Source organism: Microcebus murinus, chromosome X (genome assembly GCF_040939455.1).
Source record: "Microcebus murinus isolate Inina chromosome X, M.murinus_Inina_mat1.0, whole genome shotgun sequence".
NCBI lineage: Eukaryota > Metazoa > Chordata > Mammalia > Primates > Cheirogaleidae > Microcebus > Microcebus murinus.
The window spans coordinates 4,442,666-4,460,798 of record NC_134136.1 but is presented as its reverse complement, the minus strand read 5'-3'; the positions used below and the strand labels follow the sequence as shown (position 1 = coordinate 4,460,798).

The window sequence follows — 18,133 nt, the reverse complement described above, 5'->3', positions numbered from 1 at the left end:
TGGTGTGACTTTTGAGTGATGCTGATTGGATATAAAATGCTATTGAGGCAAGGATAAGCTCTTCCAAAGACAGGGGCCACTGGAAAGAACTATACCTACTTTGCAACTATCTTTGGCCAGAACATTAGGGAGACCCAGGAACCTCAGTCACAGTATTACTAAGGAATGGCATAGGGTAAGGGGTACTGGAAGAAACAGTGCCCTTTCCCTTAGGAGCTTCAGAGCTTCAGACATTACTCTGCAGGTGACAGTATTAACATAATTCTCTCTTCTCCTTTCCCAGATTCTTTGATCTGGAACATAAACCGAGGAAGGGGCTTAGATGCATGTCTTTTCAGAGGCAAGAGTAAGAAATTGGTTCCCAATGTCCAACTTGTAGGTTGAGTAGTACTAACTGCCAATTTCTCCTTTTTCCTCACACCAGTGCCAAATAACTTTCTGTCATGTTCTTAGATCTTTAGTTACCAATCCACTGTTAGAGATTCCAGATCACACCTATGCCATCTCCATTGGCACGTTCAAAATACCCATTCAGAATGAAAAGTTTTCTAGTGAGGTATGAGGTGAAGCATCCCCATGATGAAGGCCCCACATTTGCCTTGAAAGAATCCTGGGGAGCTTAAACATATATTTCCAGGCCCTTCCCTGGGGAATGATTCTATTAGTCTGAGATGGAGCCTGGAAAACTGGATTTTTAAATAAGCAAAGTAAATTAAGTATCCAAGTATTAGAAACACTGTTCTAGATAGTGGTAATATATCTTTATGAGAAAGTTCTGCCTCTTCCTATGTATCTCACCAAGCTGTACTAAGGTACCTGTTCTAGAGGCTTAGTGCCATTGTTAGGTGGCAACATCGAGAGCAGAACTGGTGGTAGAATTAATTTGGCTGTGTCTGTGCCCTGGGAAATCCTCTCCTATATTTTGCTCCTGTTTGCTCTGCTGCCCCCCAATGGCCATCTGAGAAAGAGACTAAGAGGCCTAGTTACTTCAGTAAAGGCATATTGGCTGAGTGAATCTACTGAATGTTGAGGTCCAAGACTCTGCCTGTGGTTAACAGGTTTTAAAACAGCTCATCTAAGAAGTGTGGTAAACATCGTAAAAAGTGCCAGTCAGGTGCCTTGGGCCTGAGAGGCAAAAACCCTCCTGCCTTAAGTCGTTTCTCACTTTGAGGTACTTGGAATGGTTCTATGTTAGGGCACCGGCATGAGGCAATTGCATCATGGAAGTATAGGTATAATGTAGAGAAGGTGCAAGTGATAACAGGCTGAGGCTAAAGGACCAGTCATTTATTGAGGGTGTAGGTAAGAAAAGAGTAGAAAATGAATTGTATCGGCCTTGGAGGTACCACAGCTGCTGTATAACTGCATTCTCTATAGATGTCTTTCAGCCGTCAGAGAAGTTAAGGTACTGCAAACAACTTCCATCCAACAACTGTGAGATACAGTCAAGAAAAAAATTATAGCACTTTAAGGAGTTCCATTTTACTCCTAAGCCCAGGAACTGGAAGAGAGTAAGTGGCCAAATATTTAAACCATAAACCTGGAGGTAGAGGAGAAGGACTGGTATGGAAAGCCCAAATGCAGTAAATCCATCAAATCAGGCAAAGAGACAGCCTAGGCTGTCAACAGAACAATGGCTTTTGAAGCCTGACTCCTTGAAGGGCTCCAGTTGGGTTTCAGCCACTGAAGTGTGTGTTAAGAAAGGTAATAGAGGCTGGGTGCGGTGGCTCATGCCTGTAATCCTAGCACTCTGGGAGGATCACTCAAGGTCAGGAGTTCAAAACCAGCCTGAGCAAGAGCAAGACCCCATCTCTACTATAAATAGAAAGAAATTAGCCAAACAACTAAAAATATATAGAAAAAATTAGCCGGGCATGGTGGTGCATGCCTGTAGTCCCAGCTACTGGGGAGGCTGAGGCAGAAGGATTGCTTGAGCCCAGGAGTTTGAGGTTGCTGTGAGCTAGGCTGACGCCATGGCACTCTAGAGCAGGCAACAGAGTGAGACTCTGTCTCAAAAAAAAAAAATAAATAAAAAATGGTAATAGAGTGAGGTGGCCAAAAGTCAAATCACAACTCTCAGCAGTAGTTTTTAGGAGACACAGAATAGGAATTCTGATCTTATGATTCCCCCCTCCCACCTAAAGGCAAACCAAGGAACCACTTTGGGCTAAAGTTAGTCCCATTTTCCCTTCAGTACCACTTAGGCAAAAAATTTGGCTTGGCCATTTTTTGGCCTGGCTGAGTTCAGCAAAGGAAGCTTGCCTTCTCTGTACGCTCCCTACTCCAGCAAAGCTGAGAGAAAGGATATTCCCCTTTGTTTTTAGTGGAGGTGAAGTACTTCTGGAAGGAAGGGCAGAAGCCACACTCTGAAATAGCTCTGTGTGTGTGTGTGTGTGTGTGTGTGTGTGTGTGTGTGTGTGTGTGAATGGTGATGAGCAAAAGTAAAAAAAAAAGTCAAGTTCAGAGGCTAAGATGATTCATGGCCTTTGGGCTATCTGCTGGGGAGACTAACCTTGCCCCCACTCCACAAAGGTCAAGCCAAGGTTATCCAAAAGAGTAAGCAGTGGCGGGTAGCTACAGAGTGCAATAGAAGTATCATAAAGAGAAATGAGTATTTCATTTTTCACACTGTAACATTTGGGCACTGGTCCCAATAAACATCATGTTGAGGTCTCTGGATTTTTCTTCCTCTTCTGCAGAGATTTGTCTGAACAAATCAGAAATGATTAAAGGGACCAGATAGTGGTAACCCAGAGTTAGTGGACAGGGATAGATCCTTCTGAGGTATAACAATGCTTCCCTAGGTCCAGGAATCCTAGAAGCCTTGAACCCAAGACCTTTCTGATCCCTAACACTAGTAATTCCTCCCTAAATAAATAGAGCACTGTAGACCGTCTACATAGATTTAATTTTAAGTATGCTGGAAGAAGTTATAATTATACCTTACCTTTTATTCAGGTCACTCTTGTTACCCACCAACATGATGACAACATCATCATCTCTTTCTGCTCATAAATCTATTCACTTATCTGTCTCCTTAAAAGAACTGACGTCTGCAAGAAAATATGTTGCAGAGGGGTTGAAACATTTAGCAGAGTGTTTTTTTGCTGTTGAGACAGAGACTCACTCTGTTCCCTGAGCTAGAGTGCAGTGGGGTCAGCACAGCTCACTGCAACCTCAAACTCCTGACCTAAAGCTATTCTACCTCAGGCCCATTTTGGAGAGAATAATGTACCTGTCTGTCCTCTCTGCTAGTCTTACCAACCTCCATATCACTTCCTTCATAATTTCTTTTTCAAATAAAACAACACACAACACCCACTTCTGATGTCATGGACAACCACTGCAATAGTTGAATCATGAATGTAGCTAGGAATTAGGCTACGAAAGTACTCCTGGCCAGCTGCATCCCACAGCTGCAGCTAAACTTGCATAAAAGAAATGTTTAGGAAGAAGATGGAGAAAGGTAGAAAAACTAGTCTCTTAAAAGCTAAAACCAGGCCGGGCGCTGTGGCTCACGCCTGTAATCCTAGCTCTTGGGAGGCCGAGGCGGGCGGATTGCTCAAGGTCAGGAGTTCAAAACCAGCCTGAGCAAGAGCGAGACCCTGTCTCTACTATAAATAGAAAGAAATTAATTGGCCAACTGATACATATATAAAAAATTAGCCGGGCATGGTGGCGCATGCCTGTAGTCCCAGCTACTCGGGAGGCTGAGGCAGGAGGATCGCTTGAGCCCAGGAGTTTGAGGTTGCTGTGAGCTAGGCTGACGCCACGGCACTCACTCTAGCCTGGACAACAAAGTGAGACTCTGTCTCAAAAAAAAAAAAAAAAAAAAGCTAAAACCAAATAAAGGCAGAATATAGAGTCAGGGAGACTGGATCCCTGAAGAGTAGCTGCTATGGCCTCAAACCAAGTGGCCTACAATTCTATGACAGGTCCAGCCAATTTTAATATACTGTTTTGATTAAGGAAGATCCTATAGAACAGCAGATGTAAGGCTTCAAGACCTCTTGAACTTTATGTTACAGTCGGAGATTACATGAGGGCAGAGAGAACAAGGAACATAGGGCTTGGTGATTTGAGGAGGCTTCAGCTTTTTCTTCCACTTCTTTCTCCACAGATGACATGGTGTGGTGCTACCCTGCTTTGATAAATAGACCTAAGGGGTTGAGGTGTAGGGTTAGTGGTACGAGTTAACACTCACTATTCAGGACCTAAGTACATGGTCTTAGGAAGTCAATTCCAATGGATGCGCACAAGAGAAAGTTGGATGCCCTCTCTGAAGCCCCCACCCTCTGTTTCCAATGCCAGGCAGTTAAAACCAGAAGTGGAGAACGGCCCTTTAGAAAGTTGTCCTGGCTCCACTTCCTGACACTTTTTCATATAATAGATCATTTTGAGGAATAGAATCCCCAGGGGAGACAGCCAAGGAATGGGGCAAAAAAGTACCATGTCACTCCTTGGTGGTGGGTCACCTAGTAGGTACAGTGGAAGTTGTCTTAGGCGGAGTGGGTGCTTATCAACATCTTCCCTGCTGTGAGGACGATAATAGGTAGGCCAACCATCGCCCTGGGCACCCTTTCTCCCCTGAAAATCTCCAAGAACCGCCCCCCACACACGCACACACTTCAAACTTTCCCAAGGAGGAGGAACTCGATTCTCCAGGGAATACCGCACCCCATTCCATACCATTCACACCTTGCTATCCCCAAAGTCCAATTCGGTACTCTCTCAGGGATACAAGCTTGGATTTGCCCAGAGACTGGTATTCAGGTCTCTCAGCCTCCAGGCCAAAGCCTCGGACATTGCTCTGGGCCTCCCGGAAGGCATACATCAAGCACAGATCACGGCAGGTGGGTGGCTCGCGACTGTTGGTTTCGCACCCACGCCTGGGTGCGGCCACGGCCCCTTGGCTCCCTCCCAGCAGCTCCCTTGGCGCCAGTGCCCTGCGCTTGGCGGGATCAAGTGAGCGCTGGAGTGGGGTGGTGGGCTGATGGGGTGGGGTGGGGATAGCTTGGGCCGGAGGGAAAGCCGAAGGACCCACGGAGGACTGGTGGCCATGTCAGAGAGAAGTCGGGGTCCGCTAGGGGAAAAGACTGTGCTGAGAATAATCTAATCACGGCGAGGGCATGGGGGCAGGGAAGATCGTTCTCAGTAGTTACATGGCTCTCCGGGAAGAGGAAATATCAACAACATCAGCAGGCACAGCTGGACAAGCCAATTTATTAGAGCATTGCAGTGGGGACTCCCACACACAGGGGCATCGGAGCGAGGCGCTCAGCTCCCCTCCTCTCCCTCCGCCGCCAACGCGCTCTGGCCGCAGTCCTCGCCTTGCTCCTGCCGCGCAAACTCCTCGATGACTATGTCCTCAGAGCTTGCAGAAGCAGCAGAGGGGAGCGGAGGGTTTGCAACCCTTTCTGGGCGTCCTCCACGTTCACTTCCTTTTCCAGATCCCGGAGAAGTGATCCCCTCCCTGCTTCCCAGCTGGGCTCCTCGGCCCCTCTCTATACCTCCCTCCCTCAACTCCCCGCCCCGCCTGCCAGCGACCACTCCACTAGTTTCCTTCCGTTCCCTCCCAAGTCTCCCAGCACAAAAGTCCCCCAGGAGCGCTGGAAGGGGAATGAGAACGGAGGGTGGGAAGGAGGGAAGGGACCAAAGAATGAAAGAAGTGCGTGTGAGGGAGCAGGGGAAAAGGAACAGGAAAACTGGAAGGGAAGAGGGGAAGGACGATTCCTAGAAGAGCAGGAGGTGGAGGGCAGGGGGTGCGGAAAGCGAAAGGAGGGCGTCTGAAAAGCGCTGAACTTAGACACGAAGCTAACCATACGTTTCCACTGCACACATATTGAAAGCAACACCCAGGGAAGCTTTTTTGCATTTTCATCATAAAATGGAGGGTGGCGTTGGGGAGAGGGGGATGGGGCTGCCAGGCGCCGTATTCCATTACCTTGCGGCCTCTGTGGCAAGCATGGAAAGGGAGGGAAAAATGGAGCTGAGGCTGATCAGGGACTCTTCGGTTCCCTGAAGGAATGTCTTCACTCTTGCCCTCCCTTTCCAACCCTTGGCCTCACGCACACCCAACACACATACTTCCCCTGAAAACCTAGACACCCAGCCTGCTTATTGCTATTCCATCTCTCCCCAAACTGCTGGTCTCCAATTCAAGAGGTCAGAACTGTTTGGCCCCAACCCTCAGAACTACTCTTCCTGTGAGTCCCACTTGGTCACTCACCATGAGATGGCTTTGGATGGATCAGGATCAGGGGCAGTTCCACACCAACATCACTGTGAGGATCCCAAGATGGAGTTACTGATCTCCCTACAAGCCTGACCCCTGAACCTCCCTCCCTCAGTTTTCCAGTTCTAGGATGCCCTCAGATTCTCTCTAGTCACTGTTTTGGTCTCCTTATCCCCTCCTCTGCTCCCTCTTGCCCTGTCGTTCCACCTCAGTCTCTTACCTGGCTGTCAGATCTCCTAGGATGCTGTGGGTAGAATGACAGCCAAAATTAGCAGCTGGAAATGGAGAAGGGGCAACCTAGTTTTACTAGGGGATGAGAGATCATAAGACCAACGGAATGGGCTTCTGGAAGGGAAGCTGATTTTCTCACTGAGCTCAGGTTTGGGAACCTGGTCTGGGAGAAGGAGTGGGGAACAACTTGATTGGGTCAGTCTAACTGGGAGAAAAACAGACATGAGAAATGCTCCCCAGCCCCTGCCCAGACAGACCCTGAACCCTCACTCACCCCCCACAGGACACCATCAGGTTGACTCTGACTTTGTAGGACACCAGGATCCCCAGCAGCTCCTTGTCCATTCCTGGTCTAAGACTGGAGGTTGCAATATTCATTTTGTGTGTTTAGGGGCATGAGGAGTAATTCATTCAGCCCTCCCATTTCTTTTGTGCATCCCCATCACTGCACCCTATTACCTTTCCTCTTCTCCAAGAAGATCTCCCAGGCTTTAATCTCTCCTACCCGCTGAGACCACATTTCTTTTCTTAAAATTCAGTTTTACTATATAACGCTCTGTTCAAGAGCCTACTTTTTGAATATAACTACTCTGCCTGACTTTCAAGATCCTTAACAATCTGGCTCCATCTAGCCTCTCTAACCTTTTTCTGCCCAAACTCCATAATACCTGGGATGCAACCTAAGTAGACCCATCCTCTGTCTGTGATCAGAAAATGTCATATGGATCCCCACCTTCTGCCCTTTGCCCATGCTATGTTCCTGATCTGGAATGCTCCTTTCTTCCTCTGTTGGTATCCAGATCCTTTACATTCTTCAAGATCTATCTAGTTTATTCTATCTCTTCCTGGAAGCCCTCAACAGCTAATGCTGGCTTTGCATTTCTCTTTGTTCCTCACCTAGGCTATAAATTGCCTAAAGGCAGAGACTGTCTTAAACTTCTTTATATCTCCTACATTGCTTAGCATAGGAATAAGCATGTAACCAGTGCTCAATGAAAACCTGCTAGTTGAGAAATGAGACACTGAGAGCTGTATGAACTTGGGACAATCTCTTCATTGCTCTGGGCTGTTGGTCTCCTATCTATAAAATAATCCTGCTTGGATGATTTCTAAGGTTATTTCTAGCAATAACAGCCCATAGCTACTTGATTTATAAGGCACAGGGAGAGGTGAGGGATTAACACTCGTCAGATTGTGGCAGATGGCTTTTGGTGAGAGATACATCTAACACTAGGGCCTCTGAAGGCAGAGGGCCAAATGAATGATTTCATAGAATTCTTAGTTCCTCTCATATGATTTTCCTTTTTGTCCTCCTTTTCTTCCATTTCTCATCTCCTAGTCTTCGACTCCATTTCCATCTTCTCTAGAAAGTAGCTACTGTAGAGATCACAGTGTTTAGAGCCAGGTGACATGTGATGAAATCCTGTCCACATCTGCCACTTGTTAGCTATGCAACCTTGGGTGAGTTCCTTCTTCTTTCTGAGGCTCAGGATCCTTAAGTGTAAAATGGAATAAGAAGATGTAGCCAGCCTACTTTAATGGGATTCTTATGAAGAAAGCATAGCACGTATATAGGACTTTTGTGAACTGTGAAATGTTATATACAACATAAGGCTTTTTTTTTCCCCTCTGCATTTTCTTTTCTTGCTGCCTTTGACCTAAGCCTACCATTGGTCTCATGGGCGTTATTTAGCCTGCTGCTGGCCCTCAGCCCTGGAGGGGTCTCTCAACACTGGCCAAGGACATTCTAAAGAACAGGGAGGCTTCAGTGAAGATGACACTTCAGAGCTGTATATGTTGCATATGTGGAATGGGTCAGGAGTAGGAAATGGAGGTTGATAGTTACATTTGAGCTTACATTGTGCTAGAGGCCAGGTTCGTATCTTCATGCTTGAGTTTGCCATCCAGTGCCAGGCCCTGTTTCTGGCAGCTGGAAGCCAGGAGTGGGGTTACTGCAAAACTTTGGGAGAGGTTGGAGTTAGCAGCTACAGTCTCCCTTTAAAAGGGGAATAAGAGAATAACTTAGGTTAGGCTTGCCAACTAAATGTACTTTCTGTCCCAAGAGTATCTTGCACAATCCTAACAACCTACTGGAGTATCTAAGAGAGGTGAAATGTCTAACTGTGAAGAGGAGTGGGAGGAATTAGCTCTGGTGGGAAATTCTTATGCCCCTGCCCACTCTCAGCATTGCGATGGTCCCCCTGTGGGTAAGTTGCATCCCCTCCCTCGAGTTCTCCTGGTAATCCCTCCCTTTCTCCACTTCAGCCCTCACCTTGACCTTCCTAATTCCTGGGCTCTCCCCCATCTCTTTTCTTTCCCCAACCCCCTCATGTGCCTGCTGGCCCTCTTCCCAACACCCCACCCCTTGACTCTCTGACCCCAGCCCCAGCACTGGCTCACGTGAACTCCTGAGTGAACACAGTCTTGGTGTACTTGTCTAGTGAATACAGGACAACATCTGTGATCTGGTCAACTGAACAAGCCAGGAAAAAGCACATGACTATCATCAGTCAGTTATCCTTGAGACCCCAGCTCAATGTCTTTACATGTGACCTTATACATGGGCATACTATACATGATGCAGTAAGATGTGCTCATGGACAAACAAAAATATGGTTTTGACAAGCCTATGTTGGGGGAAAAGCCTAGATGAATGCAGACAGGTAAGTGGGGCACAGTTTTGGAAAAAGACCTGTGGCTTTGGGAACAGATGCAGAAGGATGGGGGGAAAAAGCTCACCTGAAATCTTGATTTTTTTGATGACCTTGCTGGTGCAGTTGTTAATAGAAACATTGACAGAGAAGGGTTCACCGTGGTAGTGAACCTAAAGCAGGAGGAGAGGCCCATCACAAGGTTAGAGGAAGAATACCCAGATCAAGACCTAGAATTCCTGTTTCCTTAGCACTATTGCCACCCTGGCTACGGTCTCTGCCTACCCAAGTAGGAAATCAGTGAAGAAAGGGTATCGGAGGGGATCCAGGGTAGGGGCAGGAAGTGGGGAGGGAATGGTGTTACAAACCTCCCTGTCCATCCAGGCCTGGAGTTGTAGGGGCTGAGCTGACAGAAGGAAGCGGCGAACGGTCTGGGCCCAGGGCCCAGGGCCTGGCTCCACGGGTGCAAATTGTACTTTCCGAATAACCAGCCGCACAGAGTCTCTGAGCAGAGGCCATGGGGTTAGCCAGAACGTCTCTTTTAGGACCCACAGATCTCTCTCATGCCACCCTCATAGCCCAGTTCTTGATTGGGGGCGAGGGTGGGGGTGGGGGAGAGCTCCCCTCAGAGAACTCCTCTAGACCCTTAATGTAAGTATCTCTACCAAGGGTTAGTAAACTACGGCCCACTGGCCAAATCTGGCTGGTTGCCTGTTTTTATATGGCTCACAAGCCAAGAATGTTTATTACATTTGTAAATGGTTGAAATATATCAAATAATAATAATATATTATGACACATGGATATTATATAAAATTCAAATTTGAGTATCCATAAATAAAATTTTATTAGAACACAGCCATGTTCATTCATTTATGTACTATCTGTGGCTGCTTTTGCACTACAGTGGTAGAGTTGAGTAGTTGCAACACGGACTATATGGCCTACAAAACCTAAATATTTCTCTCTTTTTTTTGTCCTTTACAGCAAAGTTTGCTGACCTCTGCCCTAGAGCAAAAAAGAGAACTCAGAGGGGACTGAGAACTGGGCATCATTTGTGGTGACAGTGATGTGGAGGTCAGAGGTCGGGCTGTTTCTGTCTGAGAGCAGGATCTCTCACCACGTGGCAGAGGCTGGAGGCAGGGATTTGGGGGAGGACCAAAGAATACCTTTTGGAGATTTTCTCCTCCAGGTTTTCAGCACAGAAACTCTTCACTTCAAAGTCAATCCCACAGGCCTGTAAAGGGACAGGGGCAAAGAGAACTCATTTCCAGTGCTGTCCTTCCTTCCTCATGGGCTTATAAGAAAATTCCTGACCTCAACCCTTAGTTGTCCATTTCTCCATTATTGTCCATTTGCCCCACTGTTTTTCTTCCCTGGCACTCCCATCCATCACTCTTTCTCAGAGCCCAGACTTTACCTTTCCTGCATCTTCAGGACCTGGTTGCAATGTCACTGAACAGGGCAGGTTGGCAACCATCTAGGGGACCAAAAGGAGGTCAGCAAACAGAAGAAATAGGGACCCCTCCTCTGTCCTCCTTCTTTAGCTTCCTCTCTTTTTGTTTTTTTAGACAGAGTCTCGCTTTGTTGCCCAGGCTAGAGTGAGTGCCGTGGCATCAGCCTAGCTCACAGCAACCTCAAACTCCTGGGCTCAAGTGATCCTCCTGCCTCAGCCTCCCAAGTGGCTGGGACTACAGGCATGCGCCACCATGCCCGGCTAATTTTTTCTGTATATATTAGTTGGCCAATTAATTTGAGACGGGGTCTCGCTCTTGCTCAGGCTGGTTACGAACTCTTGACCTCAAGCAATCTGCCCGCCTCGGGCTCCCAGAGTGCTAGGATTACAGGCGTGAACCACCGCGCCCGGCCAGCTTCCTCTCTTAATCTTCCCTGGAAACCTTGCCCAGGACTTAGGGTCAGTACCTGCAGGGTAAAGGGGTAGGCATTGTCCCCCAGTTTCTTCAGCAGTCTCTCCTGTAGGACTGTGAGGGGTCCCTGGGGGCTAGTGGGTTCAGCTGGGACCACTTGCTGGGCCTGTACATACAGATCTTTGCGGAATGTCAGACCAATCACATCCAAGTCATCACGGCCATAGCGAAAGGCACACGTCAACATGACAAACACTGTAGGCAAAGGAGGAAGAGAGTGATCTATCAGGCCTGAGTGGGAAAAGAGACCTTAATTGGGGCATAGGAAGACATGGAGAGGTAATATAATATGATCAAAAGATTATCACCATAAAGAAAAAGATTAATACTACAGTAAAATGTAAAACTTCCTTATGTTAAGAGTTTTCATAAACAAAGAAAAAAAGAAAAGCCAAGGAGAAAATATTTGCAACACATACAACAAACAAAATTTAACATCCATGCTGGGCATTGTGGCTCAATGATGCCATTGCCCAGGCAACAGAATGAGACCCTTTTTCACAAAAAAAAAAAAAAATGTTTAGCATCCAGAATGTATAAGAATGCCTACAAATCAATACTAATAATATACCAATATAAAAATGTATAAAGAATGTGAATAGGCTCTTTACAGAAGCACAAAATAGAATGGCCAATACATATGAAAACATGTTTAATCTCACTAGTAGTCAGATAAATGCAAATTAAAACCATAATGAGATAATATTTTGCACCCATTAGGTTGTCAGAAATTTTAAAGTCTGACAATACTGAGTGTTGGCGAAGACATGGAGCAATAGGAGTTCTTATACACTACTGGTGGGAGTATACATTAAACAACCACTTTGGAAGAGTGTTTGGCACTATCAAGTAAGATTGAATCTGCTCATACCTTATGACCTAAGGATTCTGAAGCTCTTGCCCATGTTTATAAGGAGATACATATGAGAATGTCCATTGCATCAATGTTTGTCAGAACATAAAACTGGAGATAATCTAAATATCTATCAACAAGAGAAAGGGTAAAAAAATGTGGTGTATTCATATAATGGAATACTAAACCAAGATTAAAATACATGAACTGGAACTTCATATAATGGTTTGAATGTGTTCTCTCTATAATTCAGGTGTTGAGACTTAATGGCCATTGTGATGGTATTAAGATGGCCTTTAAGAGGTGATTAGTCATGAGAGCTTCTTCCCTGGTGAATGGGATCAAAACCTTTGTAAGAGAGGCCTCTTGCCCTTCTACCTTCTGCCATGTGAGCACACAGTGGCCCTCCCCTCTAGAGGATGCAGCAACCACGTGCCATTTCAGAATAAGAGAGCAGCCCTCAGCAGACAACTGAACCTGCCAGCACCTTGATCTTGGACTTCCCAGCTTCCAGAACTGTGAGAAAATAAATTTCTGTTCTTTATACATTATCCAGTCTCAGGTATTTTGTTATATCAGCACAAACATTCAAAAACTATTGAGTAAAAAAAGCTAGCTATAGAATGATATGCATAGTATGTTACTATTTACACAAAGTTTAAAATCATGTAGAACAATATCAAAGTTGACACAGATATATAAATATGAAATAGAAGTATAGACACATCATGGGAGTAATAAGCACTACATTCAGGATAGTGGCTACCTGGGGAGGGGGAAGAGGAGGAGGAGGAGGGGAGGAAGGTGAACAGGATCATGGATGGACACACAGGAGGCTACAGTTTGTTTCTGGAATTTTTTAAAGCTAGGTAGTGGGTACAGGGTATTCATTGTATAATACTTTATGCCCAAAATATTTCATAATGAAAAAGAGAGACAATAAGATTTAGGGTCAGAATACCTGGGCTTGAATAGGACTTGTACAGATCCCTTGAGTTTTCTCGGTCTTAGTTTTTTCACCCATCAATAACGGGACTGCACTAGGAGCTCTACTTATGTTACTTAGACCTCACAAGAACTCGCTGAAGTATTACTATCCCCACCCCACAGGTTAAGAAAATGATGATGGGAACATTAGCAGAAATGGAACAATTATAATTGAACTCATATTTGCAGCTGGTACCTAAGACTAGATGCAGATAGAAATCCTCTCTGCAACACAGAGAAACAAAAGAAAACGACTGACAGCCACACATAAGCAGAAAGCAACTTATTTTAGTATTCTTAAAAGATCAAGACATTGAACATCAGATTATTTGCTTTTAAATTTAATAATGAGGAAAATGAATCTATATTCAAAAGATACAGCAAAGACTGAAAGTAATGATAATACCCATGTTTATAAGGACTAGGGCAATGAGCAGCCTCATACACTGCAGGAGGGAGAGTTAATTGGTGTAAACTTTCTAGAGGGCAATTTGGCAATAGGTATAGAAAGCAGAAAGCTTTAAAAATGTGTGAATGCCCTTTGGCCATTAATTCCTCTTCTAGGCATTTAGAGAAATAATTGGACAAGTCTGAAAAGGTTTGTACATATAAATATACATATACATATATGGATGTGCTTTACAGGGTTGTTTATAGCAGTGAAACATTGAAAATAAAGTGAATGCCCAACAATTGAAGATTGGCAAAACACATATAGACAACTTTAAAAGTTATAGGTTTTTATATATTGATATAGGTTTAAAAGAAGATAATAAAATATTCATAGTATAGCATTTTAGTGAAAATATAGATACATTTGTACAGAAAATGTGAATAATAAGAGCTGAAATATTATTAGTGATTATTAGTGATTAAGGATGATAAGATTACAGTCTCTTTCTCATTTGTGCTCTCTAATTTTTCTACAATAAAGACAAACTTGATTTTCAAAAGATACAACACATAGATTCACTTGGGTTCTCAATTATGGCCAATTAAAGTGGGAGAAAGGAGAAAGAAAGAAAAGGAAAGGAAAAGACAGACAAGGTAAGAAGGTGAGGAAAAGAGGTGACTGGAAGGAGGCAGGATCAGGGAGGAAATGAAAGCGATGAGGAATGAGAGAGGAAAAGGTCAAGAGGGTCAAGGCAGAGGGGGATCTAGTAGTCCCTGAAGTGAGGGTGTTAATCCGATGACTTGTTCTTGGCATCTCTTGCTGTTCCTGCGTGGAGATGGCAGCAGAGTAAGTCATCAGCTGCCACCATGCTGAAGCTCTAATTGGCTCTTTAGCAGTTTAGAATCATCTGGTTTTTGTGCTAGGAAATAGCTTGTTTTTATTTTCTTTCATAAATTGATGTCTATTCTAAAGTTATTAATTTATATTTGTGTTTATTATACAAATAATATATATTGATTGAGAACATCAGAAAATGCAAACAAAAAGAGAAATCAAAGCTCAGCTATAATACATCATATTCCAGAGATAACTGCTATTCCTAGTTGTTGTGTATGCTTCCCAACTTCATTTGTTACTATAATTGAACATGAGGCCACCTTAGGTTTTCATGCTATACTATACTAGGAATAATATTTCTCACATTGCCTTTTTTAAATTAAACTTTGTGTTTTGAGATCACTGTAGATTCACATGCAGTTGTAATAAATAATACACAGAGATTCCAGACAAATTTTTGCTAAGCAACAATTTGTTCACACCACCACATATACTACCCCTATCATTGGCCTTTATCACTCAATGGTTAGAGTAGTCATATTTTACATCAACAAATACATGTTGATAGAAAAGCACATTAGAAAATATAATGCAACTAAGATGATCTTCACAAAAGTAATGAAATGTATAAAATACCTATGAATAAACTTAAGAAATATGCTCAAATTAAATGAATAATAATATAAAACTCTACTAAGGGGACATAAAAGATTAGAATAAAAGGAAAAATACATCTTACTCCTGGATCAACATATATTTGTTTAAAACTAAAGATTTCTTTTCATAGCTTATTCTGAAGATTTTGTAGGAATGTGAAAAAATAATTTAGGTTTTAGAAATATAGAGTACTTGGAAACCTTAAATAAGTTGGTTAATTTATGGGTATACCCAAAAGTTCCTCTGATATTTAAAACTGGCTGGATTGCTTATCCACACTGCTTAATCTGAGAGATTAAGGCTACTTCATTATCCAATAGTTAAAGGTTATATCTGAACTAGTATTCATGAACTCATTCTGAGCCTGTTTCAAATGAAACCCAATTCTCAGTCTAGTTGGATCACAGTGGGGTTAATCCATAGTGAGAATTAAAAGGAAAAAAAGCAGCAAAAAATAATCATAATTCAGTATAATCTTGATCTATAGTACTGTTGCCAGAGTAATGTCTCTTGCTGTTACTTCCTGTGGTTGTCATTTTGTTTCTTTGTTTGGGATTTTTTTAAAGGAAAGGTTAGGCATTTTCCCTACATAAAAAGGGAGATGGAAAGATGTATACCAGAGGTTGCAAAATGGCAGCCCTGAGGGTCACATCCAGCCTACAGAAAAACAGATTTTTTTCATTTATCAAGGCCTTTTAAAATCTTTTAATGAGTTGCCAACATTTGAAAATCAGGAAATTTGCATAAAAATATGGATTTTTGGCATTTGGATCATTCCATGAACAATTTAAGTCCGTACTCAAATCAATAGCCAAGCAGGGGTGCCAATAACAATAACGGAGAAAATCAGAAATTTTAGAAAGAACCTATTTTAATTTCAGCACACATGTAAGTTTTGGGTAATTTTCAAAACTAAAATTTAATTTATACTTTAGGAATATATTTATTTTAAATATTATTTGGGGAAGGGATACCATAGTCTTTTTAAACTTTGGGCCTTTAAAGGTCTTACTTATTCTGAGCTTCATTTCTAATTCCTCTTTAGCAATCAGAAAATTTGGCCACACTGGGTTGGAATTCCCAGTTGTCAGCCCTCACCAGACAAGGCATTCACAGTTCCTACCACTTTCTGGTTTTCTTATACCCTCTGGTCAAGTCCACTCATTCAGATTACCTGTCTGGCATGTGCAATGTTTCTGTTTGAGACCCCTAAAACATACAAAGACCAACAAGGATTTCCACTTACTCTTTCGACCTTTTAAGTAATCAGGGTCAACCAGGACTACACCATCTGTGAAAAGAGGGTAAGATAGCATCCTGGTCAGGAAAAACTCTCAGACTATGAAAAGCAGAAGTTGATTCTTAAAACAGTTCTTCCCATTCTTCCCTTTAATTGGCTTCCTTTTCTGCATGGACTTCCTGGCTTTCTTTTACTCCCTGGCTCCCATTCCCTTTTCCTCAGGCTTTTCCCCTTTTTGGACTCACTGACCAATGGGTTCCACCATGTCCACATGGTCCACGAAGTCCCGTCTCCCCAGGTAGATGGAGATCTGTTGTGGAACAACCTCCCATGTTACTCTCACAATCATCTTTGAACAGATTCCTCTGAATCCCCCAACCCAAACCCCTGAGACCTTGAAGGATGTACCCACCTATACCTTTTGCCCTCTCATTGGCCCAGCTGGGCCAGGTTCTCACCTTGCCATTGGAGCTGGTCTTCTTAAACACCCTATGGGGAGAAAACCAGAAAGAGGATAGGGAGGGGGATTGGGAGAACAGGGAAGAGGAGAGGAAGTGAGAGGAAAGAAAGAGAAATGGAGGGAAGAGGAAATATTCCTAGGCCTAGGAGAAGAGGCTCCAGGAGCATAGGATTGAACAAAGGTAGAGGTAATTGGGGTAGAGTCCAGGGCCACAAGTTAGGGAAAGGTTGGAAAGCCCTCTACCCCAAAGAAAAATACTTGGGTAGAGAGCAGTTCACAGATTCAGGGCATTGGAAGGAGTTCTTTCTTACTTACTTGGATGTGTTGGCCATGGAGTTGATATTGAGCTTTTCTGGAAAGAGGGGAAGAAGAAAGGTTTGATCACTGGAGTAGGGTAAGGTCCCTATTCTCCTTACCCCACTCCAGTATACCATCCATATACACCTAGTGCGATGTAACATTTCCTCCCAAGATGGACACCTCACCACCACCAAGTGCTTCCTATTTTCCCTCCTGCCAAGGGTACTTCTTCAGCAATACTCTTACCCATCCTGAGCAAGGGGAAGAATACCTCCTTATTTTGTGCAAATCACTGACTAACCATACTATCCACTCATTGCAAAGGCCGGGACTTTCTGGAATGGCTAGGGCACTCTTGAGAGCCTTCAGAGAGAAGGAATTTGTCTGGAAAGGGGCTTGGCAGAGGCTTTCATCCAGAAAAGTATGAGGAGAATGTAGTTCTTGGTCTAGGTGAGGCTGGGCACCACCTTGCACACAGTAGGTGCCAAGACACGTTTGTTAGATACATGAATGAATTAATGGATTCTGTCTCCTTCTGCTCCTGCAATGGACCCCGAGCCTGTGTTCACTTCATCATGCCCTTGACCCTCAGCTAAGAAGAGAGAAAGGTATGGGAGAGAAGCAGTTGGTCCTCATGCTCTTGGTTGTTGGTGACAGAAATCTCTATGGAGGTTGAAAGTCTTCCTTGAACCTATTCATCTATCTTATCTCTGTCCCCAGATTTTCCCTTATCCTCATCCCTGTCCTCAGGTGCTAGGCCTTCAGGTAGGGATGCTTAGAGAGACGAAGATGTCTCTCTAGTGCTTCCCTTTGATGTATACTAGGCTTGGCCCAAGGGGTGAACTTAGGGAAGCTTTCAGAGGTCTCTTGCAGGGGCTCTCAGCCTGAACTGAATGGTGGATGGGTCAGGAAAGGTATTCCTCAACTGCTCCCTGATATATTAAGGGGGGATGCTAAGAGCAAGGGATATAGGGCTTAGAATGGGCTAGTAGTAGAGGGCTTTGGAATATTACCTGGGGAGATAGTGAAGTTCACATCAGTGTCCAGCTCTGGTAGTTGTGCTTACCTCCCCAGCCTCTTATACTCACAGTCCTCTGAGTGTTTAGATTGGTGGGGGTCAGAGGAGAATAGGGTCGGGGGGCATGAAACACTGCTATAAATAGCTCAGGTGCCAAGAGTTTGGAAAGCAGATTACTGCCTAAGAGATTAGTAGCTAAAAGATTAGCAGGCCATTGCTATTGGGACAGGGTGGGGTTGGAGGTTGATAATGATGATGTTAAAGGCAAGGGAGTTTGAGAGGGGGAGCTACAGGGTTTTGGCCTTGTGAGGCCTTGAACCTGAGGAACCTGTGAGATCAAGG

At 44.0% G+C, this 18,133-nt stretch overlaps 1 protein-coding gene across 1 annotated transcript; it reads right to left on the bottom strand.

Moving 5' to 3' along the window:
• Nucleotides 1-5,203: 5,203 nt before the first annotated feature.
• ARR3 (arrestin 3) lies at nucleotides 5,204-17,824 on the bottom strand. The gene is made up of 17 exons (XM_012736173.2): nucleotides 17,787-17,824; nucleotides 16,789-16,825; nucleotides 16,472-16,502; nucleotides 16,263-16,323; nucleotides 16,020-16,064; nucleotides 11,041-11,240; nucleotides 10,538-10,597; nucleotides 10,287-10,354; nucleotides 9,486-9,621; nucleotides 9,206-9,290; nucleotides 8,867-8,939; nucleotides 8,325-8,462; nucleotides 6,741-6,824; nucleotides 6,456-6,479; nucleotides 6,230-6,282; nucleotides 5,945-5,954; nucleotides 5,204-5,374 (listed from the first exon to the last, which is right to left on the bottom strand). Exons 2-17 carry the CDS (start codon nucleotides 16,803-16,805, stop codon nucleotides 5,278-5,280), a joined length of 1,182 nt encoding a protein of 393 aa, XP_012591627.2. The 5' UTR covers nucleotides 16,806-16,825; nucleotides 17,787-17,824; the 3' UTR covers nucleotides 5,204-5,277.
• Nucleotides 17,825-18,133: the final 309 nt, after the last annotated feature.